The 27,218-nt window shown below is 41.9% G+C and overlaps 1 protein-coding gene across 1 annotated transcript in view; it reads right to left on the reverse strand.

Moving 5' to 3' along the window:
- FBN2 (fibrillin 2) overlaps window positions 1–27,218 on the reverse strand; it is a 259,016-nt gene that overhangs the window by 55,113 nt on the left and 176,685 nt on the right. The window contains exons 24-36 of the mRNA XM_003980732.5: window positions 24,007–24,234; window positions 23,353–23,478; window positions 18,395–18,523; window positions 17,494–17,619; window positions 14,609–14,734; window positions 14,013–14,135; window positions 13,725–13,850; window positions 13,280–13,405; window positions 11,573–11,695; window positions 8,774–8,896; window positions 6,976–7,101; window positions 1,353–1,475; window positions 667–789 (exon numbers count right to left, since the gene is read on the reverse strand). Coding sequence (XP_003980781.2) covers window positions 667–789; window positions 1,353–1,475; window positions 6,976–7,101; window positions 8,774–8,896; window positions 11,573–11,695; window positions 13,280–13,405; window positions 13,725–13,850; window positions 14,013–14,135; window positions 14,609–14,734; window positions 17,494–17,619; window positions 18,395–18,523; window positions 23,353–23,478; window positions 24,007–24,234 — 1,728 coding nt within the window. The remainder of the gene's footprint in view (window positions 1–666; window positions 790–1,352; window positions 1,476–6,975; window positions 7,102–8,773; window positions 8,897–11,572; window positions 11,696–13,279; window positions 13,406–13,724; window positions 13,851–14,012; window positions 14,136–14,608; window positions 14,735–17,493; window positions 17,620–18,394; window positions 18,524–23,352; window positions 23,479–24,006; window positions 24,235–27,218) is intronic.

Consider the following 27,218-nt stretch of genomic DNA (forward strand, 5'->3'; position numbering starts at 1 on the left):
TTTCTTTGGTATTCTCTCAGGCAATTCCCCAGATCATTTACTCCTCTAGGTAAATGTTCATTGAGATGCTGAAATAGAGCACGCAGCAAAAGGTGGACAATTATCTTCTGATCAGAGACGTCAGGAAAGTTGATGAGAGACTCAGAAACCTTCGTGACTGCCTTCCTTCCTTGCTTCCCTTCAACCTGCTTTACTCCAGTGGTGGGGCTCATGACATCCAGCTCCAACTCCTCTCTTCTCTTCACTTCATTTATTTCCTTTCATGGCCCTTCTCACGGGAAGGAGAAACAGAGATTCCAATGACTCTGCCCTTTGTCCTGGCTAATGCACTGGACAGGGAGCCAGGCAACTCTCAACACTGCCTCAGCTCTGCCCTTGCAAGCCCTGAGATCCCAAGGAAGTTATTGCACCTCCTGGGGTCCTGGTTCTCAAGTCTGTGAAAGCAGGAGGAGGTTGGAGCAGGTAGCTCAAAAACTCCTGTTTTAAAAATACTATTAGAAGACAAACACGACAAACGTGACCTTATCTATTGGTAACCTGGAGTTTCTTAATGGACTCTTTTGTTTTCAAACTAATTGTAGCAAGTACTCATCACAGTGCACTACCAAGAAAGTCTGAGTATTTAACTCTGTATAATTCTGTTTGTTTCGTATCTCCTTCACTTACCAACACAACCCACACCAGTGGGGTTCAGCTGGAAATCAGGGGGGCAGTTACACTCGTAGCGACCAGGAGTGTTGACACACAGGCCGTTGACGCAGTTTATGGGATCTGCACATTCATCAATATCTAGGAAAAGCATTTAAAATGTCCACATTAGCATCTTTACTTTCTCTGTGCATGCTTCTATTTCAAAGAATTTGGTGGAATCATTGCAAATTATTAAAGATCTTTGGGAAAGCCTCAGCACAGTGAGATACAGATCAAATTCCTTGTATATACCTACAACATGCAATACCGACCACACAATATTCGTAACAGTATCATTTAATATCTTAATATCTTGAATAATAATTAAATGTTGGAATTCTGAAGAAGAAAAAAACACATTACCATCTGCTTAACTAAAATTACATATGTATATGTATATACATACACATGCACATACATACATTTATACAAAGAAAGTTTCCTAGTTTCATGTCAGATATTTAGTATTAAGTTGCTTATATTAAAAATGTATCAATTCCATAGTTAAAAATAAATGTGTCATAATGTAAATTTCTTTTTCCAAAAGCTGCATAATACAAGGTATATAGAAAGCTAAGCAGAAACTTCAGGAATTTGTATACTTAGCACGAAACATTCATCTCAACTAATCCGAACACAATCAAGCCCTTAGCTTGCAGTACCTGTACAGTTTCCTCCGGTTCTGTCCAATTCATAACCATCATCACAGATACAATGAAACATTCCAGGCAAATTATTACATGTTCCAAACACACAAATATTTTGGAAGGAGCATTCATCAATATCTGAAGGTAAAAAAAGAGTAGTCTCTCATTTACAAAGACATTTTGATTTAATGTATATAATGTTAATAAATTTTTCTATCTCCCCAGATGTTGTTTTGCAGTAAAAAATTTTCTGTTTTTTGACTCGGTAGACCACATAAATGGCCAACGACTAATGTTTATCTATGGAACCAAGACCGAAAAGAAATATTTTATTTCACTGAGCATTTTAACTATCTTGGGTTATAATATACTTAAAAATGAAGAGTTGGCCTGAGTCATAAAAATAAACTACATACAAACATATCAAAGGATTGTAAAAAATTAAACATAAAAACAAATTCCAACATTTTAATAATTTAATACAAAGATGTTTTATAAACATCCACAACATACAAAGTATATAACATAATATTTTAAATTTAAAGATATCATTTAAAGTATTCAAGTTTAACTTCTTAAAAACTTTTATTATCCTGTCATCTAATCTGTTATCATAAACTCAGTGTTAACCAGGGAAATATTTTTTTTCTAATAGACTGTAATAAGATCACCCATTGTCCTACATTCTCACAAATTTCATTAAAATGTCTCCATTGAAGTCAAAAATTTATGAAACTCTTCCATGAAGCTTTAACTCAAAGTCAAAAAAGAAGTCACCCTTCCTCATTCATATGAAAATGAAAGCATGTATGTGGGTGTACAGCTGTAGAAATATTCTGTATTTCTACTCCTAGGAAAAGGTTGGACATTTTTGTACACAAATGACCTCATATTCTGAGAATGTAAAGCAGGTATGTCATTCTAGGCTAGACTACACCAGTCATGCTAACATGAGGTCGAGAGACAGACCTTAAGTTAAAAAAGGTCTGCTGGTCATTCCTGATAGTTAAAAAATGGTAAGTTTTAACTATATTAGATTTCAAGTTTTGTTCAAACTGTGTTTAAAAGATCAACTGACATATAGGGGCACCTGGGTGGCTCAGCTGGTTAAGCAGCCGACTCTTGGTGTCAGCTCAGTTCGTGATCTCACGTTCGTGAGTTGGAGCCCCACACTGGGCTCTGTGCACAAGGAATGGAGCCCGCTTTGAATCCTGTCTCCCTTTCTCTGCCCCTCCCCCACCTGTGCACTCATGCTCTCCGGTGTGTGTACCGTCTCAAAATACATGTTAAAAAATTTGTAAAGACCAAATGGCGTATAAATGTGTCTTTTCTTGTGTTGAGGCTATAAACAAAGTTACTCTCTTTACACAAATGAATAAAAAAGACTCATTTAACGAGTTGATAACTGAACTGTGTTCCTCTAGAAATGAAAATGGAATTGTATTGTCAGCCCTCTTCAGATTCATTTGACTTTTAAATGACCTTTATTAGAAATAACTTCCATTTAACTAATGTAATAATTGTGTGATACTTACATTTACACAAGTGAAAAATAAGGTATTTTAGAAAACTGCCTTTTTTTAAAATTAAAGCGTACTCAAATGTCAACAATACAGAAAAGTTCTAGTAGCAAATCGGGAGGACAGAAACAACACAGAAAATAAAGCAGCAAAAGCAGAAAATCACTCAGAAATCCATCTACCCAGAATTATGATTGATCAATATTATTCCAAATACTTCTCTCTGCATATTCATAGACTGAAGCTGAGTTTCTATGCATAAGACCAATTTGTATGTATCTCGACAGTTCCTCACATACTTTCCAATGTTAAGAATTGTTGACACACACTAAAAATTGATCCTCTTTTCCCTTTATGTTAAAATTCAAATATAGGGGCGCCTGGGTGGCGCAGTCGGTTAAGCGTCCGACTTCAGCCAGGTCACGATCTCTCGGTCCGTGAGTTCGAGCCCCGCATCGGGCTCTGGGCTGATGGCTCAGAGCCTGGAGCCTGTTTCCGATTCTGTGTCTCCCTCTCTCTCTGCCCCTCCCCCGTTCATGCTCTGTCTCTCTATCCCCAAAATAAATAAACGTTGAAAAAAAAAATTAAAAAAATAAAATAAAATTCAAATATAGTTTCTAAACAGTATTAATGGATTCTGTGCTAGGAATGGTAAGAAAATGAGCATTTGCATTCGCTTCCAACTCATTTTTGTTATTTCTGTAACTTTCACTTTTTAAATGTTTATGGCATTTACCATAATCTCTGAAGTAATTAGTATTGATTCTTAAGGGAGTAAGGTTTTCACTGCAACTCTTACATTTATTTCTCAATTGATGGTATTGCATTGCTGATAAGGTTTCTCCCCCCAAGAAGGGAGGGCCCACAGGTGTTTTCTCTCTACATTAATTTCCTATGTGACAATATGCCCGTGACTTTATAACTGACTGACTGCTGACGTGGAATATCCTTCAGTCACATGTGACCTCAGAACTCTGTGGACATTGTTCTCACGTCTTTCAGTATCGAATGATTCTGTTTTGTTCCTGACTTTCCTTTTCTGTCTGGAGCCTGAAGGTTCCTTATCCTTCTCTAAAACTTAAGTCAACCAAAGTAATAAGGCTGAGTCCTTTCTTCCATCTCAAGAAAATGTGTGGCTGTTTGGTACTGTTCTCTATTTATTTTGAGCTCTCTACCTCCTGGACGCCAATTACACTTGTTTATGGCCCTGGTCTTTTCTCGAATCATGTTAACGTCTTCCTCCTTTCATGTTCCTATGTTTTTGTTCGCCTATTTTTGCCCATTCTCTATGCTAGTAGTAATTAAGCTTTCATCTCAACCTTTTCTGTTCTCTGACATCTCTATTCAATAGTTCTCCAATTTTGCTGTGGTGGTACCCGCTTCTTTTGTTTCCCATACTTCTGCACTTTCCTTTTGTCTTCTCTTATTTTTATAATCTCTTCAAATGTCGGGCGCCTGGGTGGCTCAGTTGGTTGAGCATCTGACTTTGGCTCAGGTCATGAGCTCATGGTTTGTGAGTTCTAGCCCCATGTTGGGCTCTGTGCTGACAGCTCAGAGCCTGGAGCCTGCTTCGGATTCTGTCCCCCCCTTTCCCTCTGCCCACCTGCCACCGCCCCGCTCACACTCTGTCTCTCTCAAAAATAAATAAACATTAAAAAAATTCATAATCTCTTCAAACGTGTTCACACATATTTGTGTTTGTATCAAGGTCGTCCGTGGCACAAGGCACCTGTGGGAAATGGGCTTTCTTTCCCCGGGTAGTGTTCTTCGACTCTGGGTTGGTCCTCTACCTTTTGTGTGTTCTTTCACTGTTCTTCCACAGGATGCCTGCGTAGTTCATATCACGTATCTTCAAACTGTGTATGCACTGCTTGGTCAGCTCTTCTAGGAGTTTTATACACTAATACACTTTAGATGGAGTATTTTGATATCCCCTCCCCATCTTTATCTGGGCATTATTTGGAAGACAGGCTGGGGCACAAGTTTCATTAGAGCTGCTATTCTGTTAGCCCAAACTTTCCTAAGGCGGAACAGGAGTGGGGACAAAAATGAGAAGAGCTGCCCTGGGCTCTATGTGCCCTCTGCTAATGAACCTGGCCTCTGCTCTGTCTTCACACACGATACCAAATGGTGTGCATCCATGTTTACTCCACTGACAGAATCCTAAGCTGTTCCTGAGGAGCTTTCTCCAGGTTTTATATTCTCCCATTTTGGTGGAGAATATTGAGAAAGGGCCAACTGTACCAAGTGCTTGGACTCTACAGAAATTCTGAGACTGGGAATTGTTCTGTGGTGAGAAGTAGATGCTGAGGAGAAAATAGTGATCAGAGGGTCACTTCAGAGCGGCATATATTTATAATCAAATAAGAAGACCTGAATAAATTAAATTACTGAATTCAGGAGAAACTGTGCAGATGAGACAGATGTTAGAGCCAGGGATAAGACAACTTCAAGGAGAAACAGGCAGAACCATGGAATAACATTTTTGGGATCTCAAAACCTGGCGTTTAGCAAAGAGGAGCAGGGTGTCACCGAAGATGAACTCCTTGTGAGCCACTCTCCTTGCCCTGGAAGCTGGCATTTCCCTCCCTGGCAATGACAGACTGTGAAAAACCAACACGTGAGGGAAGGGCAGTAAACACACAGTGTCCAGCCTCACCTCAGGGAAGGTCTGAAAGGGCCAAGGCCACAGATAAAGGACAAGAATTATGAAGGAGGAAATTATTACACTCAAAGAATTAATTTTTGAAATTTTCTGTTAGCAAAGTATCTGGCTACTGCTCACTTGTTCCTTTTCCCACCAACTCTTGTCAAGTGGAGGTGAGCAATAAATCATGTAATCCCAGAACCACACTGACTCACATTTTCTACTAATTGGCTTTGGTACTTACAAGAAACCAGGACTGGGGGGGGGGGGGAGACTCAATCTACAGTGACCTTGTATGAAATGCATTAGACTCTGCTCAATCTAACAGGTCAACACGGAAGCATGAATGCTTTCAGTTTGTACGATCTTCCCCAGGGGGTAGTCTTCGTTCTCTTGTTCCGAGTCTCTGAAAATTGGTGGACATTTATGGAAAATGCAGTGACCTTTTAGGCACACCTTCTTTCCTTAGCACCACTTCGGGTAGTGAGGCAGAGACAGGCTCTAATTGAGCCATTTCTAGATGGTATAATTGGGTTTTGTTTGGTTGCTACTGGTGAGGGTGTGTGTGTGTGTGTGTGTGTGTGTGTGTGTGTGTGTGTGTGTGTGTGTGTGTGTGTGTGTGTGTGTGTGTATTTGCTATTTCTGGTCATTTGATTAGACTCGAGTGTAGTGAAAAACTGTAATCTGGTTTCCTTTTATAATCTTTGCCCAGCGCTTAGCCTGAGTTACTTTGTTAAGCGTTTTCTACCAATCGCTGATTTTCCTAAGCCTTCTGATTCACTCATTGTTTTTCATCTTCTTCCTCTCCTCACGTGTATTTTCATGTACTCCAAAAGAACACAGTGACAGCCCAAAACTATACATACAGTGAACTAATTTAAGCCTCTAATTTAAGAGAAAATCCAAATTCTTTTTCTTGGAGAGCGATCACACTAGTCCCCAGTCTCATTTCTAGGAAAGGGGGATGATGTCATCACTGAGGGGAAGGACACGTTGCTCTCAGGCAAAAGGTGCAGGCCTTGAGGCATCCCTGAGGAGACCTTCCAGTCCCAGACATACAGACAGCAGACCGAAACATGAAGGTAAATGCCCAAAAGGAGCTACTGCGGTTTTGACAAACATTAAATAGCAGTGACTGGGGTAGATAGATCATATTTTTAAAAAGCTGAATAGTTTTTCCACATGTCATTCATTTAGTAATAAAAAAAAAAGAAATGGTTAAAAAGAAAAAAAAAGGAACTAGCCAAACTTCCAAGTGTTGGCTCTCGGCCAGGAAAACTTCATAAGAGATGAAAGCCGCCTTCATCATTATTCATTCGGCAAAATAATCCATGCTTAAACGAATGACTTTTATATGTGCAGCATGTGCTGTGTATTCTGCTTCCAGGTGGGGCCCGCTCCAGCCCTTTCTGCGGTTTCATGTGCTGTAGTTGATCCAACTTGGAAATGAGTTGGAATCGCAGTGACCCACCTTGGCAGGACCTGCTGTCGGAGGCTGGAGTGAAGCCCATCTCACACTCGCAGCGATATGCACCCGGGACGTTGAGGCACTGTCCGTTTTCACAGAGATTTATGTTTTCTGCGCACTCATCGACATCTGTGGGAGAAGCAAATTACATCTCTATTAGGTCCCCGAGGTCTTGACATGGTTTTTCCCGGCTAAGTCCGTTTTGCTGGCTTCAGCAGGTGCTCGTTAACAGGAGAGGACACTCAATCACATTCACCTAAACAAGGGTAAGACTTGGTAACAGAGCTGCTGCACCTACACTCTAACAATCACCCCATCTTTAACAGGAAGGAGGCAGGTGTCGCCCAGATCTGTCTCAGTTCCCTCTAATGCCAACGTGATGCATCAGTATGACACCGACATCACTGACAGATGACCAAGAACATTGAAATGAACCCTGAAGTGGTATCTATTCTAACATTATGTTTTCAAGTAAATGAACTTGGTTTTTCCACTAGATCAAGTATGTTTCAAGCACAGAAGGGCTGTTCAAGTAGCACGAGGACAGTGTCTTTCTTGTCACCACGATTATATTCAATACTTCTGTCTTAATTATGCAAATGGACATTATTCATAGACCCGAAAGCCAATTTATTTAATTCTATAAAATGGAAAAAGGGGGGCAGGGCAGAAAGCAATGTTGACCGAGGGCCTCATATCTGGCAGGTAGCTGCTGGCTGCCTGACTCACATGCTTCCCTTCAGTACGCCAATTCTGTGCAGGTCAGAAGAGGAATAACCTGAGGCTAGGAGAGGCCAGCCGCAGGGTGGGAGCCCCGGAGAGCCAATCTGTCCCCGACCCCGACACCAAGGCCAGGCCCTTTCCTTCATCCCCCAGTGCAGAGAAATGTTCAGAAAGATGCAGTAAGCCAAGGTTTAAAGGATTAAAGCCTTAAAGATGACATAAGTGTGTTTTCTTAAAGCAACGGAAAATGATAAGTCTGTGTTCTTAATGTCGATAATTAGAAACAAGAAAAAAGCTAGAAGTCTTTTAACGTGGGGATTAAAGCGTGCACTGACATTCAGCTGAGGGACACTGATGTCCGCAAACCTGTCTCCTACTTTATGTCCATCAAGACAAAGCAGTCATTCACAGGAGTTTAAGTGGGTGCTATATTCTCAAGGGATCCATAATGAACAGCAGCTAAACAGCAGGTAATGTTTACTGAGCTCTTACGAGGTGTTCTTCTAAATCCTTGACTTGTGTTAACTTCATTTCTTCCTTTCAATACCATGTAGCGATCAGAGATTCTGACAAGCACGTGAAATAGCCGTCACTGGCTGGACATAATGCTGTATCTTAAGATGCTGAACATTTTTCCCACATGTCATTCATTTAGCGAAAACAAAAAACAAAAAACAATGGTCCTATTATGGTTACTGCGGCTGTTTGAAAATGGGGAAATTAAGGCCACACAGGTTCCATGATTTACTTACGGCGACAAAAACAGTAAGCAGCACAGGTGAAATCTGATTCCAAGGGGTCGGATTCAGAGACAGCTTGGATTTCTGACTACTGTGTAAATTGACGACTACAATAAATTAATAGTCATTAATAGTATATGATAGTAATAAACAGAATTATCGAAAAACTGTTCTGGCCTTGGTGTGAAGTGTTAAGACAAAAATACACATTCACCTGTATGTCAGATGTAAAAACAGGGAATTTCGGCCCCCTTAACTATACTTTCCTTCAAATATGGCAAGCTTATGGAACGTTCCATGAAAATTCTGCCAGGACCCACCTCAGGATTCTTACCCACCTGAACAGGTAAAGCCGTCTCCAGTGAACCCTTCAGAGCAGGCACATCGGTAGGAGCCTGGGGTGTTAACACACTGCGCATTGATGCTACACTGGTGGGTTCCGTTCGAACATTCGTCCAGATCTGCGTGTGCCGAGGGAACAGAGCAACAGAGTTCAGAAATGCAACTGAAACGTCTAAACACGTGCAATGATTTTCACTCGTCTTAATTTAAATGTAAAGTGGACACACGTGATTTGTTTTTGCTTACCTGGAAGGTCACAGTTCTAATTCTCTAAGAGCTCAGACCCACAATCCAAAATGTTTGTTCTACAAACAGAGGCTAAAATGACTAATAAAAGCATTTGTGAGATACCCAATAAGCTAGAATTTTAATGGCTAAAAGGAAAACCAGTGCTAGATTTCTCTCAGACTCCACTGGGGACAGACGTGATCGCTGGCTTCTTTATCACGAAAAACAGGTCAATTTCTAAACTCAATTACTGAATTTCGAGCGGGAAAATTAGCATAGAGTTTTCCAGTTCCTTTTACAGATGAGGAAACGAAGGTCAGATTCTTGATCTCACGGAGCCTAGTCTAGTAGAAATGACAAATGCTACAGTTAATCGTCCGACTCTCCATTTCGGCTAGGTCACCATCTCACAGTTTGTGAGACTGAACCCTGCACTGAGCTCTGTGCTGACAGTGCAGAGCCTACTTACTTGGGATTCTCTCTCTCTCCCTCTCTCTCCGCCCCTCCCGCACTCACGTGTGCGCACATTCTCTCCTTCTCTCTCAAAATACATAAACATTAAGAAACAATAGACACAGGAAATTAAATTACATTAAATATGTTCTAGGTGACACGAAGAAATGTTACAAAGTGCAAGGAGAAAATAAAAGGGGCATCTAATTTGGACTGTAGGAAAAAGGAGGTCCCATTGAAGAGTTTTTGGTTAACTTCAGGCCTGAATGATGAGTCAGAGTCAGCCTGCTGCACAGAAGTAGGGAAAAGTATTCCTTACAAAGGGAACAGCACTTATAAAGATGCTGAGGAGGAAAGAACTTAATGTGATTAAAAAAAAATTAGAGAAAGGAAGCCAGAGTGACAAAGCACAAGGCAGGAGCTAGGCTGATGGAAGATGAAGCTTGAGAGGTACGGGGAAGATGCTGTAGGGTCCTGTAAACCACGGGAAGGAAGCCAGAGTTTGTCCTAAATTCAATGATTAAAATGACAGTTGGAGAGGCGGGTGGCTCAGTCAATTGAGTGTCTGACTCTTGGTTTGGGCTCAGGTCATGATCTCCCAGTTCGTGAGTTTAAGCCCTGTGTCAGGTTCTGTGCTGACAGCGTTGAGCCTGCCTGGGATTCTCTACCTCCCTCTTTCTCTCTGCCCCTCCCCTGCTTTCTCTCTCTCTCTCTTTCTCTTTCTCTCAAAATAAATAAAAACTTTAAAAAAAATGACAATTTTAAAGAGATCATATCCATGGTTTATAAGGTCTTTCTGGCTACTATGTGGAGAATGGATTACGGGCCCAGCAAGTGAATGAATGAGCAGACACAAGAACAGGTTCTTTTGGGATCCAGGAGAGAGAGAGAGAGACAGACAGACAGACAGAGACAGAGGAAGGGAGGGTAGGGGGATGACTGAGATGGAGATGGAAAGAAGATAATGAATTTGGATGATATTCTGGAGTAGAAGTAGCAGTTAAATCTTCTGTATTTTGCAATAGTTGGCCAGAGTGATGGACGGACAAGCACAAAATATGGAGGCTACAAGAGAGAGAGCCAGTAGCCAACGGGGCTAGAAAACAGGCATGGGGATATGGCTGAAAGACTGTCCAAATAATGACAGAGTGATGGCTGGACTAGGAGTGGGTAGCAAGTGAAGTGAATGATGCCATCACAGAATGTTACTTACCACAGTTATTTGGAAGGTGTGATCATTTACCTCCATAGTCAGTTCATAAACATTTGGCAAGTATAAAACAACTGAATGGCTAAGACAGTATATTCAAATTAGTGGATGTTACTGTTAACACATCTAAGGCTTACTGTGGAATTCTAAGGTTTTAAGGAGTAATCCTGGGGAGGTCAGTTCAGCTTGTTTTATTTTCTATCTTAAGTCGACCTGGGTAATTCTAACCGGTTGGAAAAATGCCTTGTTCTGAAGGCATGTCAAACTCCGGGCATGTGAAGCTGTCCTTTGTGCGACACCAAGGGTGACATCCAGCCCCCTGCCTCACAGCTACAAAAGGCTTATCAGACTCCAGTTCAGCCCTGATAAAACCTAGAGAACAGCAAATGCTTCTCCAATCTCCTCTGATTCTTTGAATCAGATCTCCGAGAATCCAGCAAACCTTTTTGCTTTCTCTGGAAGAATTCTCTTTTCTGTTAAGAAGGAGGTATTCAGCAGAGAGAGACTTAGGTTATCTGATAAAACTTCTTCCTTTCCTTCATGTATTTCCCTGGGTTCTAAGTCTCACTGATTGCTCTCTGAGACTGGAAACACGTTATTAGTCGTTTTTCATCATCCATCTGTTTGGATTTCTGGCTACATGTCACAGAATTTTTACCTAACAACAACACATTAAAAAGCAGAGTGCCAAGGCAGACTGCTGTGGCTTGATAATTTATTCCAAGGATAAAAGAAACTCTTAGGCAGGAATTACCTAACAACTGAAGATAGTCTTTGAATTTTCAAAAGAACACAGGAAAGGAAGAGTATGCCCCTATACCAGTAGGTGGGCTAACAACCATGCAAAGAAGAGCCTCTAAGAATTGCGTGCCTTAGCAAAGCATGTTCAGGTTTGCAAACTCACCAATACATTTGATGCCATTTCCAACCCAGCCTTCTCTGCAGCTACACCTGAAGCTTCCCGGGACGTTGAGACAGGAGGCATGCATGTCACAGTTGTGGGCACCAATTTCACACTCGTCCACATCTGAGAAGCGACAGTTAATATGATGAAGATTAAACACAAGGCTAATTAATTCTACTTCCAAGTATAATTCTGCACAGGTAACATTTTAAAGTCAATATGGAAATAGCTAAAACGATACAGAAAAAAAATAAACATTAACATCATTTTTACTTTTAATTTTTGTAGCCTCCAACAAGATTCGGAAGTTCATGGTCCAAGTCAAAGAGGTCTTTTCCTAGAGCCATTTTCTGGTAAGACAGGGATACTGCCCCCAGGCAGATATGTGTGTCAGGCCCTCCCCACGTCGCTGCCTGGGCCCAGACAAAAGTCCATGCAGAAGGCATGGTTACAGATGTCAGGAGAAATCGTATTTCCAAAGTGAGACTCTCCTACTGTTTCCTATTCATATTTGTTACATGTGTTTCATAAAGATTAAAAGAAGCCTGACTTTTAAAATAATAGTGCATTCCTGTCATTTTTAGAATCAATACAGTATAGTATAGAGTTTTTGAAAATTATCATTTTAGTGTGTATTCATCTATTTATTTGCAAATATGTGAAAATATTCACTGGAGATTCCATCTGGAAAATAAACAGTATGTATATACACACGCATACACATGTATACATACAAATAAATGTATACATATTATGCATGTGTACACACACATTTGTGTGTATAAACTCTGTAGCTTTGGTTCTTCAGAGCTTTCTAGAATAGAAAGAATAATCTTTTCTATCCAGCTCAATGATTACATGTTGTAGATGCTGAAATCACACATGTAAATACACACACACATACACACACACACACACACACACACACACAGAACTATTGGCTTTGCATTGACCGTCATAGCACTGAACACCCAGAGCACCCCGTCTTCCTCGCTCACCTGTTCCTGGAGGTGTCAGCTTAAGAGCCAGGCTGCAGTCCAAGCCACCCACCACCTGCCTTGAGCAAAATGCCTGACGAGGGTCTTAAACTGAACAATGAGGAAGGCCTAGTCCAAAAGCACTGACTTGGGACTTCCTCGCCCATTTTATGCAGAAGGCCAAAATATATTTCACAGAGAAAGGAAGCAAGAGATAAAGTGCATGAAGTGAGCAAAGACAGAAAATGAAAAGAGAAGAGGGAAAGTCAACTGGGGCTAAGGGAAGAGAGGGCAAAAGCAAACAGAAAGAGGAAGAGGTAAAAAGAGAGCAAAGGATGGTGCAGAAGGAAGGAAAAGGGTGTAACCAGAAATCCACATGAATTTTTGTCCAGTTAAAAGAATTGCAAAAACAAGCGACTGGGATGGTCCGTGGTGCTATGTCCTGACAAGTGTCTGGGCCAAACTCCTCCTATGAAACTGAATGATGCTGCAAGAGCAAACAGCCATGTGGGCGACACTCGGGACTAGAATGCAGGCCCACACCCCCACTTCGTGTGTGACCAGAGAGGACACAAACCCATCATCACACATGCCCTGGGGCAGGTGCTCATGACCCAGTCATGACCTGGTGCCGTCATGGTCCAACAGAGGCAAAGGGACAAATGATGGTCAAGTTGGCCTCTGAAACAGGAGGAGCCAGGGCACAAGAGGGTATAAGTTTGAGACCTACCTGTGCATCCTGTGGTCCCCTTCTTCACGGAATAACCCAGCTGACAGTGGCAAATGAAGGATCCCTTGGTATTCTCACACTCCCCAAACATGCAGATGTTTGAGTTCAACTCACACTCATTCACATCTAGAAAACGTATTTTCAGTACTTCGGTTAGTATTTGTTCATCCGAGGAATTCAAAAGCTCTCTTTTATACTGAAGAGCGTAATATTGAAATAAAGAGATAAAAGCTAAAATGTAATCTATGTGCAAGACACAGTATTATTTTCTAAAATTATTTCCAAATAATTCTTCCATTTCAGCTTTCGCATCTTGTAAATATGGTGGCTTGAATTTTAAAATAACTGAAAAAACTGTTCCCTCACATGTTTGTGTGTGCACAAATGTGCACGTGTGTGTGTGCAAATGTGTGCATGGGATTTATCCCATTTTTATGGTACCCACCAATGCATGTTTTCATGTCCATTGAAGCCATGAAGCCATCATAGCAGAGACAGCGATACTCTCCAGGAATGTTGGTACACTGCCCCCCATCACAGATATCAGGATTATTTTCACATTCATCAATATCTGATGACAGAAAATTAGCATTAAATAAAAACAAGAAAGACTTTTATTAAGCTCGCGTATATATATTTTTTCCCCATCCAGATCCAGTCAAAGTGCCTGGAGTGAGATTTGTAAGATAAAATCAATGAGATGTACAAAGCCTCCATATTTTCCTTTCTGTACCTGCGCAGGACCTCCCATCTGGCATCAGGGCATACCCCTCGCTGCAGCTGCACTCATAGCTGCCTTCTGAATTAGTGCACCGGGTGTCACAGCCTCCATTCATGATCATACATTCGTCAATATCTGTGAAAACAACATTGCAACCACATTACTCTGTCAAGTCTACTTCCTTAAACAAAAAAAAAGAAAGAAAAAAAAGGGAATTTTTCTTCTTTTCTTTAAACAGATAATGCTTAAATGGCTTTGGAGTTTTCTCCCCATTACTGTGTTGGGTTTATTGTTTTACCATTGGTCTTTCTTAGCTCTTTCTACTTCCTTTCGGACATCATTCCATTTGGCCTTTAGCCCCAGTAGCCTAAGATTAAAGAACTCAGAAGTATTGTAGCTATGGAATTTACGGTGTTTTCTGTGATAAAACCAGGGATTCCTCTGCAAAGCCATAAAGACAATGGCATCTTACAGACCAGTCCCCAAGCTTAGATTCACGTTTAGGACATAGAACTTCCACTGGCTTCATTACAATATATTCAGTGCCAGAAGGTGTCCTAGGCTGATTTGGAAAATACAAGTTCCAGACCCACTTGGCTGACCCGCACCTGTACAGCCCTGTCGGTCTGGTGTGGCCTGGTATCCGGGGTTACAGGAACACTGATAGGTTCCAATCATGTTCACACACTTTCCATTTCTACAGAGATTGTCACTCAGGGAGCATTCATTTATATCTGTAAAAAGATACACAGAATTAATGTTTTTGCAATAACCACATCACTTAAAAGTATCAAGAAATGTTGCATGGAAGCATCGGTCTCCAAAGGGGTGTGTGTTCTTTTTTTGTTGTTGTAATTTTTATTTAAAAATTTTTTAATGTTTATTTTTTTAATTTTTCTTAATGTTTATTCTTGAGAGAGAGAGAGAGAGAGAGAGAGAGAGAGTGAGTCTGTGTGAGCGGGGGAGGGGCAGAGCAAGAGAAGGACACAGAATCTGAAGCAGGCTCCAGGCTCTGAGCTGTCAGCCCAGAGCCCGAGGCTGGGCTCGAACCCATCAGCTGTGAAATTGTGATCTGTGCCAAAGTCAGATGCTCAACCGGGTGAGGCACCCAGGTGCTCCAATGTTTATTTATTTTTGAGAGAGGGAGAGAAAAAGAGAGAGAGAGGGAGAGAGAGAGAGAGAGGTAGAGAGAGAGACAGAGAGAGAGAGAGGGAGAATGAGTGGGGGAAGGGCAGAGAGAGGAGGCAGAGGATCTGAAGCAGGCTCCAGGCTCTGAGCTGTCAGCACAGAGCCTGATTCAGGGTTCGAACTCATGAACTGTGAGATCATGACCTGAGCCGAAGTCAAACGCCCAACCGAATGAACCACCCAGGCACCCCATGGGGTTTGTGTTCTTCAGGGGGAAGTAAGATGATTTCCTGGGGTGTTCAAAGAAGATGCTGGAATCTACATTTCTATTATTTCTATCTAAAACTGCACTGTAAGTAAAACTCTGTATCTCTGCTATCCCAATATGTATCTGCTATAGAGCATTTCAAACACGAACAGAATGAATGAAATTCGTTTTTTCAATTTAATTTTAATTTAATTTTTTAAAAGTAAGCTCTTCGCCCCCTGTGGGGCTTGAACTCACGACCCCAAGATCAAAACTGATTGAGCCAGCCGGGTGCACCAGGAATTGAATTTTTCATGTTACCAAATTTTAATTAAATTTAAGTGGCCACATGTGGATAGTGAATGTTGGACCATGTACATTTAGCACATGCCAGACATAAAAGTTACTAATATTTAATATACGAATTTATACTGGCATGCTCACCTGCATTTTATTAGATGGCCAAGAGGAGCCTCAATGACGTCAAGCATCCCAAGGGAAGATGGCTGATCCCACAAGTCACAGAGGCTGATACCAGGGCCCTCACTAGTTTGTGTGTTTAGTGTGCCTTCATAGGTGGATCTGTATCACCTACTTTAAAATAAACTAACCCTTATAGGAAACACAGGCACCTAATAAAAACTTCTGCAAACGTCTGTGGAATAAAGTATTACTATTAATGCAGTTGTAAGAGAACAGCAAGAAAAATGATAGAATGGAAGATTTCCTCATACAAACTGCTTGTGACACAAAATATAAGGTAAAAATAATGACAATACAATGAGGTAAAACAAGACCTTCGTTCCAAATCCTCAAAATTACCAAGAAGACTATGTGACATATGGATTTAAATCTATGATCATTAAATGCATGTTTTATTAAGTGTGCAAAAATATGCATCTTATATTATACAATATTCCCTTGAGGGGTACTTTTTCCAGCTATAGGATCCACAAAAACTAACAAAATAAACTGAACACAGAAACAGATCTCTGATTCACTGCATCACACTGATGAACAAATATTCCCGTAATCATGTTTTAAAAAATTTTAGTACCGCCATTAAAATGAAATAAAAATATTTAAAACTTTTTAAATTCTTGGGGCTCCTGGGTGGCTTAGTCGGTTAAGTGTCCGACTTCAGCTCGGGTCATGATCTCACACTGTGAGTTCCAGCCCCGCATCGGGCTCTGTGCCGACAGCTAAGGGCCTGGAACTCGCTTCGGATTCTGTGTCTCCCTCCCTCTCTGCACCTAACCCACTCACATTCTATGTCTCTCTCAAAAATAAATAAACATTAAAAAAATTTTTTAAACTTTTTACATTCATCTATAAAAATGTCTGTTTAGTGTATGATTTAAGATTCACCTAATATATTAGCAAAGTGATACATATATGATTTATGAATAAATAAGTGTGTAGAGGAAAGATGTGCTCAAATTACGTTTTGAAATGGGGCTGTGCAGTCTGGTCTGTTTTAAACCATTTTATTTGCTTATACTTGCAAGAAAGATTTTTGGTGAAGAAAATGCTTCCTGGCTACATGAAGGTTTTAAAGCCAGAGTCTATAGCCCGATAAGCCCAGAGGCCTCTGTATACTCAAAAAAAGCAGTAGGCTGCAAAGCTTCAAGACCAGCCACTGGCATTCTCACATCACTCCTGCCCCTCAGCTTTCTGTGAGAAGACGGGGAGGAGAGAGCTCTTGTGTTCACACACACCCAGGAGCAGACGCCATGACGACAGACATGGGGGGCGGACTCTGCTGACTGGACGACAGGTGGATGCACAGGTGAACAACCAGGGAGAGGCCCTTCCGACAACCGCTTTGCTATTTTGTCCTCCCTGGAGGAGGCAATCACGTGGCCTTCCACGGGGTCCCTCGCGCAAGATACTTTCAAGTGCACTTACAATGAAAACGGGGGTAACCAGGACAACGCTGGCCTCTTTGTGTCACTGAGGCGCTCTCTAAAGATACAATGGAGGGGCTCTGAAGTTGCAACTTTTAACCAGCTAAGATTTCACATGCCGCAGACAACGTGTTAGACTTGACCCCTGATCTTTACTATCTTAGTACCAAATGAGCTGGGTTGGCTTATGTGCTTATGGAGACAGACTCACCCACACAATCCTCACGTGACGGTGACAGCTCGTGTCCCAGTGGGCAGTCACACTGAAAGCTGCCCTCCGTGTTCACACAGGTGCCACCCCTACAAAGGAGAGGGTTACGTTCACATTCGTCAATGTCTGAAAGGTAAAAACGTGAGATCCATTAAAGAACTCTGAGGGAAAAACAGTCGCGCACACAGCATGGGAGAAAAAGAATTATTATTCGAGTTAAGTGTGACTCAAATGTAATAAGACACGGCTTTAAGAGGAGATGCGGTAATGCTCCCCTCACTTTTTCTACTACCAGTGAGTAAATGGTTAAGTTTTATTCTTAAAGAGCGAGTTATCAACGAACTTACTTGTATGAAGCAAGCATGCTCATAAAAGATAAACAATTTGTTTCCTATCACCCTAAACTCCAGATACCGTACGTCGCCATCCATTATCAGTAATAAAACTAAAAGAAAAATCATAGGCTGATCACCTTCTGCGTCCCGTGTGGGGGAGTCCCGTGAGTCACGCAATATTAAACAGCGGGCCAAAAGGTAGGCGGTACCAAGAGAATTTGTAATAACACACAAATAAAGAAAATAACACGGGATTTGCATGGCTGAATATAAACCTGGGGTCACCACACAGCGTCATGTGTGTTAAATGAATCCCTTGTGAGCAGTTAGTCTGTGTTGGTTTTAGATTCTATGAATAAACAGAACCCAGTCTCACTGCCGCTAAGGCGCCAAGAGGTTGGGGCTCCCCAAGAGTTATCTAGGAGCAGATTTCCTGTCTGACATTTAAATCTGTTCTCTCTCTCACCACAGCCCCTTGCCAAGCGCGCTGTTAGCAGCTCTGAGCCCAGCCAAGGTCGAGCTATCTGGTTTCAAGGCTGCAGGGCGAAGAACTTAGGCACACTTACCCATGCAGTTCTTCATCATCATGAACCCACTTTCGTAGCCTTCGAAACACTCACACTCAAAGCTGCCAGGCGTGTTGACACAGATTCCACTTCCACAGAGGTCGGGAGAAATCCTGCACTCATCAATGTCTAATGCACAGGGGTTAAAAGAAATTAAAAAATAATTGCAGGAGATGAGCAGGTATTCAAGAACAGGGAGACAGGTGCAGCCTTCCCAGGGAAGGTGTGGCACACTGGAGAGGCTGGAGAAGTCAGGGGCCGGCAGTATGCGGGTATGTTTGCAGGAGGTCGGCTAGCAGCCAACAGGGTCTTAGGCACATTCCTTTCCCCAACTGTCAAAACTGTCACAGCCAACAGGCAGGTGGTGCCTCTTTGCCTGTGAGAACTCTGGAATTGTGGATTTCTCTTTGTGGCTTGGATGAGGTTAACAGTATGAGCAGTATGAGCCAGAGAAGGCAGGCGGCCCATGAGGAAGCAGTGGGCACCTGGACTGAAGTCCCGGGTGCCAAGTGACAGTGTGACGGTTCTGAGACACTAGCCCTCGCCCACCGCGGTGGGAGTATGTTGGGGCTGCTGCCTGTGAGCAGGGGTGGCTGGCGACCACAGAGCACCCAGCCGGCCTCCGAGGCAGACGTGGCCAACGAACCTTGAGCCAGAGAGCGCACACACATGGCAGGGCCGTGAACTATGCCCCAGCATATGTTTTTTTGGTCACATTCAGATGTGAAGAGGCAACTGATACACTTTTCAAAATAAAAATAAAATACATTTGTGTTTGTTGCTCTTTACGTACTACAGTAAATAAGAATCTTCAACAGCGGTGTTTACATGATCAAAAAGATTTTCTGAGAAATATCCCATGCCTATCACTGACATTTTTTAATAGAGAAGTCATGTCTATAAAATATAATTGAGAAAACATGACGTACTTAAAAATTTTTTGGTCACAAGTATGTTTTTAGGAAAAAATGCTTTTGCTGGCATCTCTGTGGAGGAATTTTAATTCTGAAGCTTTTCTATCACAAGATTTACCAGTGATAACTTGTACATGCTCTCTTGGGGGTGTCTCAGTCTCAGAAAGTCAGAGGCTTTCTCTCGGCACTGGGGCTTTCTCTATTTCCCTAATTGCAGGCAATACTGAAAAAAATATATAAGTACTTCCTTGCAAACAAAATTCTTTTTTTTTAAATTTTGAGAGAGAGAGAGAGAGAGAGGGACGGAATGAAAGCAGGGGAGGGGCAGAAAGAGAGGGAGGTTCAGCGCAGAGCCCTATGTGGGGCTCCAACTCAGGAACGGTGAGATCGTGACCTGAGCCGAAATCAAGGAGTCAGAAACTTAACTGACTGAGCCACCCAGATGCTCCTTAAACAAAATTCTTCACAAAATTCAGTGATTCAATGAGACAGTTAACGATGTGCATCTTAATTCTCTTACAATCTATCAGGATCTAGAAACTGATAGCTAGAACCACATGAAGAACATGGAATAAACTTGTCGGCAGAGGAGGGACATGTTTTGGCAGCTGTGATGTGATAAGAGCTGGACAGTGGTGTAGAGTGTGGACTCCAGAACCAGATACCTAGGTACCAGTGCTAGTTTTATCACCTACCAGATGAAGAGGCTTGGGAAAATCATTTCATTTCTCTGTGCCTCAATCTCCATCGCTGTAAAATGGGGAGTAGAGCACAACCCACCTGGGAGGATTAAGTGAATCACTATCTACCAAGTGCTGAGAACAGGGCCTGTCTCATAAGAATTATACAGAGCACTGTATCTACATTCTCTGCTAAAAATTGGTATTTTGGGGGAGGTGGCTTTGCAGCTTGTATAGAAATTCTCATCCTTGAAGCTTGTATAGAAATTCTAACGTTAAAGAAGTGGAACCAATGGAAAGAAACGAGATAAAGTGCACCGGTGAAAAAAAATAATGCATTTCAGAATGGCGGGATCATAGAGGTTAAAAATTAACGCAAGGACAGGGAGGACAGGTGTGATTACTAAGGATGCCAAAAGAAGATGGGCTTAAAAAAATTTTTTTAAATGTTTTTTTTTGGGAGACAGAGAGACAGAGTTGGGGAGGGACAGAGAGAGAGGGATACACAAAATGTGAAGCAGGCTCCAGGCTCTGACCCATCAGCACAGAGCCCGACATCAGGTTCGAACCCATGAACCGCAGGATCACGACCTGGGCTGAAGTCAGATGCTCAACCAACTGAGCCACCCAGGTGCCCCAAGAAGATGGGCTTTATATGCCGTGAAGAATGGCAACCAACAATGTCCCACTGTCCCTTCACATTATACACCACCACACTGCAGTGTGACCAACAAACCCGTTTCTCACACAAAGAAGGTGAATTTCAGTAAGACTGGGCTAATATCACACCAAAAAGAAAAAGGGGAGTCAGAACGGGACAAACACGGTCTTTACCCAGGTTTCAGATCATGGGAGTTGCTGAAAGTTGCTTTGTGGGGAGTAACACATGGTCATTGTTGAACATGAAAGATCAGACTGGACAATCAATGGGATGGAAAACGACGGAAAATCTGCCATGCAGTGAGTACTGCCAAGTGTTGCCCGGTTCCCCCTTCAGGAAGGAAGGACTTACTATTTGCCTCTTCCCTTCTACTCCTGAGGGTGCGGGGGGCACAAAGTCCTGAGATGTAAACTATCTTTAGGAAATGCCTTAGCTAAGAGGACCCTTCCTTGCAGTCACACCCTTTTCTCTAGGCAGATGTATCCAAAGACTAACCACGCAGGTCCATAAACGCCTAGGCCCTCTGCCCTAACCCACGACAGTTCTGATGGGCCAGCGTAGGTACAGCGCTTCCTGTGGGATGGGCGGAGGACCACGTGGGGCGTCCTGATGGCCGCCCAGCAGCCCCCGCTTCTCACTTCTGCGTTCTTCCCCTCCCTCCCCTAGATGCTGAGCCCAAGAGCAATCCCTAGTGAACTTCCTGCACATGAATCTCTGCTCTGTTTCCCGAGAGCTGGGCCTGTGCCTGCAACAGTCTTGTAGAAAGTCTTGAAGCAACTCCTGTGATGGAAGATTACATGTAACTTCTTCCCTTGTCCAACATAGGGAGAGGTCAAAATTAAGTCTGAGGCCTCCATTCTGAGTGAAGTGATGCTACTGCCACATGCAAGGAAGCCCCGAGGGAGGGGGGGTAGGGGAGGGACAAAAGGGGGCTGAAGAGAAGAGGGGCTGCAGGACGGCAGGTGTACGTGTGGCATGGCACTCAGCCAGCACAGAGGACAGTGCTCACACGGCGGAGTCAGCTCGGCAGAGCCCGTCTGCACAGGCATGGTGCACGTGCAGTTGTGAGAGGCAGAGGACTCTAGAAATCGGCAAAGGCAAGGAGAATCGTCATAGGCACAGGAGGATGATCAAGACGGGGAGGTACGATGGAGACCAAGACAGAAGAAAATCAAGGAAGGGATGCGGCCAAGCAGAGAAGTCATGGAGAATATGCACCAACAGAAAGAGATTTTTTTCAATTCCACGAAGGTGTTTCGTGAGAGAACGTACATGTGCCTGAATGAGGGACAGCAAAAGTCAAAACTACATGGGCTCTTCGGGAGAGAGACGTGAGAGATAAACGCTGGGACACAGGGTGGCAGCATGAGAGAAAAGATGGCAGGGGAAACGGCGTGATTGTTCTCAGGTCCAGGGAAAGCAAAAGGAAAGAGGGCAATTCACTGTAGAGAGAGGGGGGAGCCTGCTGACCAGGGCTGGAGCAGGAGCAGCGGAGGGGAAGGAACAGGGAGGAGTGGAAAACTGTGGACGAGGCAATGTCACTTCCACAGAGAGGTGCGTGCAGGAAGGGTTCTGGCCACAGGAGTGATGTCCAGGGAGAAGAAAGGCAGTGAGCAGGCATCTGAGAGAGTGTGTGGACCAGAAGAGGTTCAGAAGTGGAGCAGAGAGGGGGTGGTCGGTGAAGCATCCGACTCTTAATTTCAGCTCAGGTCATGACCTCAAGGTGGTGGGATCCAGCCCCACGTCAGGCTCTGTGCTGACAGCACAAAGCCAGCTTGGGATTCTCTCTCTCTTTCTCTTTCTGCCCCTTCCTCTCTACCTTTCTCTCTCTCTCTTTCCCTCTCAAAAATAAATAAATAAACTTAAAAAAAAAAAAGTAGAGCAGAGACTCAGAGGCATGAGAGGTGAACAGCGTCACTGAGACATGTTGAAGGCAGATGCGTGAGGTACAGGCAGGTCTCCACAGACCAGCCACCTGAGCACCAAGCAGGAAAACCACGTGCGGGTGAGGAGCTGGGCAGCAGGGGAGGCAGACAGTTGGGAAATGCGCCAGGGGGGTCTAGGTGGGGTGGGGACTTAGGGACTCCAGTACCTTGTGCAACACGAAGTGAGGAAGGAGTCACAAGCACGTTTCAGTGGAGATCATGAAGCAGCGACAAGGGTGAGGACAGCAGAGAAGGAAACATTCCCAGGAGAATATGAATAAAGAGGCTTTTGAAAATAAGATTTTGGATGTCTATTTCAAGAGTTCGGAATAATTTATTTAATATGATAGAAAAATTTGGATTTTCTCATCTTTTCAAACTAAAGGGAGCAGATATCAATAGGGATATGGATGGCGACTGGATAGTAATTACTAAGAAAACTCTTTAAAGATGAGGAAAATAAGTTACAACAGCTCTATTCAAAACGTTAACATTTTTAAATAGATACTACATATCATTTATATAATTGTTGATTGCTACAGTCTTGAGTCTTCATTATTCTGAAAATCAAATTTTTATGTTTCTCTTGAGGTAAGACAAAATAGTGTTTTCATGCTACTTACTGTGTAGCTCTTACAAGACCTTGTTTGGAGAAGTGATTTAAGAGCAGAGGGAAAAAAACAAAAAACACAACATGGACTTTGGAAGGCAGGACTTTCCAACCGAGCAAAAGAAAGAGAGCAAGTGTTTGCCAAATACAACACAAGAGCAGACTCACCTGTGCAGTTTCTTTCCTCCACGTCCAGAGCAAAGCCACTGTTACAACGGCACTTGAAACTCCCAATGGTATTTCTGCACTTTCCATAGGTGCACATCCCAGGAAAAGCTTTGCATTCATTGATATCTAAAAGCGGGACAAAGCAGGAACGTTGAGCCGGCTGGTACTAAAAGAACGGGTTCACCGGTTAAAGCTGAAAATCTATCACAATGGAAAGTAACATACCCAACTAAAAAAAGGGGGCTCAAAATTTTTGGCGATCACGTGGATGCCACACAGAACGTTTCAAAAGTAAAAAGATTCTGCATTTGAAGAGTTCTGACCTCTTCCTTTCTGACCAATTGTCTGGTAAGGTTTAGGGGGATAGGGAACATTTCACTACACCAGGGCCCCATCTGGTCAGGCTGTGCTAAGGACAGAAGAGGTGCATGTGCAAAGATGTAGGAAATGTGAGATTAGTGGCATGTTTTACATCTTTACTTCACTACCAACCTATATAGGTGATTTATATTCTGGGGCCATAAGGCAGGCCACAGGTCACGTTTAACAAAGAAAATGAAGTGGCAAATCATATGCTTAAAGCAAAATCAATTCTGAGAGAATACGGGGGGTGAGCCTGAAGTGTAGGGAAATCAACATGACCCTGACGGTTACCTTTGTAAAATGGCCGCCCCGTAAGAACGTCCCCTCTGTTGGCAAAGCCGGGCCCCCGGGGGCACAGGGTCTCATACTCCTTGGTGCCAGGTTTGGGGCATTCCTCACACTCGGTGCCCCAAGCTGCGCCAACTGCACAGCAGCAGGCATCCATGCGGAACTTTCCAGGAACAGGATGGACACACTCATCTTCATCCCACTTCAAGTAACACTGCTCCATGCGGATGTCTACATGGCAAATGAAATCACAGTTTGAGACTAAGATGTCACATTCATCAATGGTTCATAAAGTGAGTTTTTGCTTGGCACCTGGCATGATGCCAAGCTCTGGAGATAAAATCATGGATGAGAGACAGGGTCCCTGACCTCCTGGAATGGACTTCGTAATTCATAGTCATTTAAAGAGAACAAAGGTGGGTTTTTCAGGAAGAAAAGGTTCCCTTGTGACATGACTCCTTCATATCATCACCCATGATCCCTTTTTTGTATTGCTCATTTGAGAAAGAATAAGATAATTTGAATGACATACTCTTCTTGTTCACTAAATTGCTTACAGGGGCTTGTGACCAGCTGTCATGTCCTAATCAGAAACAACAAATGATCAACCGTTATCTATGTGCCAAATTGGGACAAGTACTATAACAGCTTTACAAAGGAAAAAAAGTATTTTTGCATTTCAAGTTACTTTTTTTTTTTCCTGGTCAAATTTACCTTTTGTATCATGGTTTTTGTCCTGCATTATGTAAATCTGCCCTAGTAAGGGGCCAAATTATTTGCTTAAATGTCAAATTTTCCCTTTAATCTTGAAACATACCAGGACCTTAGATCAATCAAGAGTCACAAGATAAGATAAATTAGCATGGTGTGTAAATCACACATTTATCTATTAGTCAACAGAGTTGTTGGTCAAACTACAGTCAAACATTTGGCTATACGGATAATGGATACTTGGCTAAATATGGATAATGAGATCAAAAAGGTTTTCCTTAATCACATAGTATGTTTTATTTGATATTGGCATTTCAAGGTATCAAATCCTTTCCTAAACCTCACAACTGTTTAACAGAGAATAAGAGATCCCTAATGGAAATATAAATATAAAGAAATAAATATGTTTACTATTTTAGTTCCTGTCAATACTGGGTCTTTCAAGTGCTCAAGCAAAGGCACCATAAACTTTAGCAACCTCCTTTAGCTCATAGTTACAAACATTTCCAAGGATGGTAATTACAAAGTCCTATTTTTAAAGAAATAAATCACTGTGGTAAATTTTCATTTTGACTTGGTAGACTGACTACAGGTATTCAGAATAGGGGATTCTGACTTCTATATCCGCACCAACACCAATTCCAAAGCCATGCTCTCTGGTAGTGTGAGGTACAACAGTAATCCATAGAGTCTCATGACCTCCAGGCATCCAGGGGCTGTTCTCAGTCACAGCCAACCCCATCTAATACTGTTGCCAGGGCAGTAAGGATCTTAACAAGATATGTAAGTTTTATTTAGGTACCCTGAGAACTATGGACTGAGTCAAACTGTTTCTGAGGTCATTGAAGTAATTTGCTCAAGAAGCAAGATTAGCTTAAAAAAATAAAATAAATATAAAGCATTTGAACTTAATATGTGAAAAGTTATGAGAGGCTGGCAGAGTAATCCTGTGTCTTTGCTACACAGATCCATATCAATATCTGCCTCAGGAATCAAAACACTGTACATTGGCCACATCTGGCCTGGGAATGTTTTTACTGACTGGCAGAGAAATTAGAATATGCATTTGGAAACTCTGGGATAGTATATGCTCTCTATCTAGAGTTTGCAGTGGTCCTCAAGACTCCTATTATCACCTCACTCATTGAAGTTACCCGCCTAGCCCCTGAAAGTATTCGAATTTGGAACCCTGATTTAGATCAGTTTCTATCAAAGTGGTTTTCCTCTACTTTTGTTCTCAGGATATTTTACATTTTCAAATGTTAGTCTCTTCTTGAAACTTCCTCATGTCCGGAGCCACAGTGCATTTTTGTAGAATAGTTTAAGTAGTGCCAAAAACATTTAACCCAAGTGCGAGAATGAAGACTTCAATGCATCCTTTTAGAATATTATAAAAGGTTTGATTTTGAATAATATTATTGGGAACATACTTTGTTGAGTGATAATTTACAATTACTAATATATCTCTTCAGGTATAGAATTCTTTGGTTACTGAAAGCAATTTGATGTATTAGTCATTCGACCAATACGGATACTGTTATTTGGCATCTTCAAAAGATACTTTCTTAGATAATTTAACAACAAAAATCTGAAAAGAATTTTCTTTTATTATTGGACTTTGGATATTATCATTTCTAACCAGTTCCGTATGATTTTATAGTCATACTTTGTAGCCTAATTTAAATATACTATTAAAATTAACTTAAAATGAAATCTGTGTCAATTATAATAACTAATCTGTATGATATGTTGCAAACAGTTTTTACTACTAATTTAAAAAATCACCGATACATTTAAATACCTTAGGGGCACCTGGGTGGCTCAGTCAGTTGAGCTTCCTCCTCCTGATTTCAGCTCAGGTCATGATTCCAAGGTCATGAGATCAAGCCCCACGCTGGTTCCGCACTAAGTGTGGACCTGCTTAAGATTCTCTATTCCTTTCTCTCTCTCTCTTTCCCCCCCCTTTGCCCTCCCCCACTTGCTTGTTCTCTAAAATAAAATTTAAAAAATAAAATAAATAAAAATAAATACCTTAAAGATATCTATCAATGCTCATGCGTTGTGTACAAGCTTAAATTACAAATATAAACCTATAAATAAAAACCTATAAACCTATATAAGCTTATATAAACCTATAAGCCTATGAATAAAAAGTTATTTTAGAAAATAAAAACTTACTGTTCTATAGCATGTTGGGAAATCCCATAATTAAATAAAAAACTGCTTAGATACAATACAGGGTTAAGAAAAGTTTCTTTTTCATTAATCAAACTCTGATTCAGGCAAAATGACACTGATAATGATAACGTCAATTACGTATTTCTGTACTAATGATGTTGAAAGAAAGAGCTCCCTCATTTTAGATTTTTAGAAAATAAAGCATTAGGAAAATTTAAACTCTCAGGTGGTAAAGGAAGGACTAGGATCAGGCAATTTTTTTTGATTAAGTTTATTTATTTTGAGAGAGAGAGAGAGAGAGAGAGCGAGCGAGCATAAGTGGGGGA

This window comes from Felis catus, chromosome A1 (genome assembly GCF_018350175.1).
Source record: "Felis catus isolate Fca126 chromosome A1, F.catus_Fca126_mat1.0, whole genome shotgun sequence".
In the NCBI taxonomy this organism is placed as follows: Eukaryota; Metazoa; Chordata; class Mammalia; order Carnivora; family Felidae; genus Felis; species Felis catus.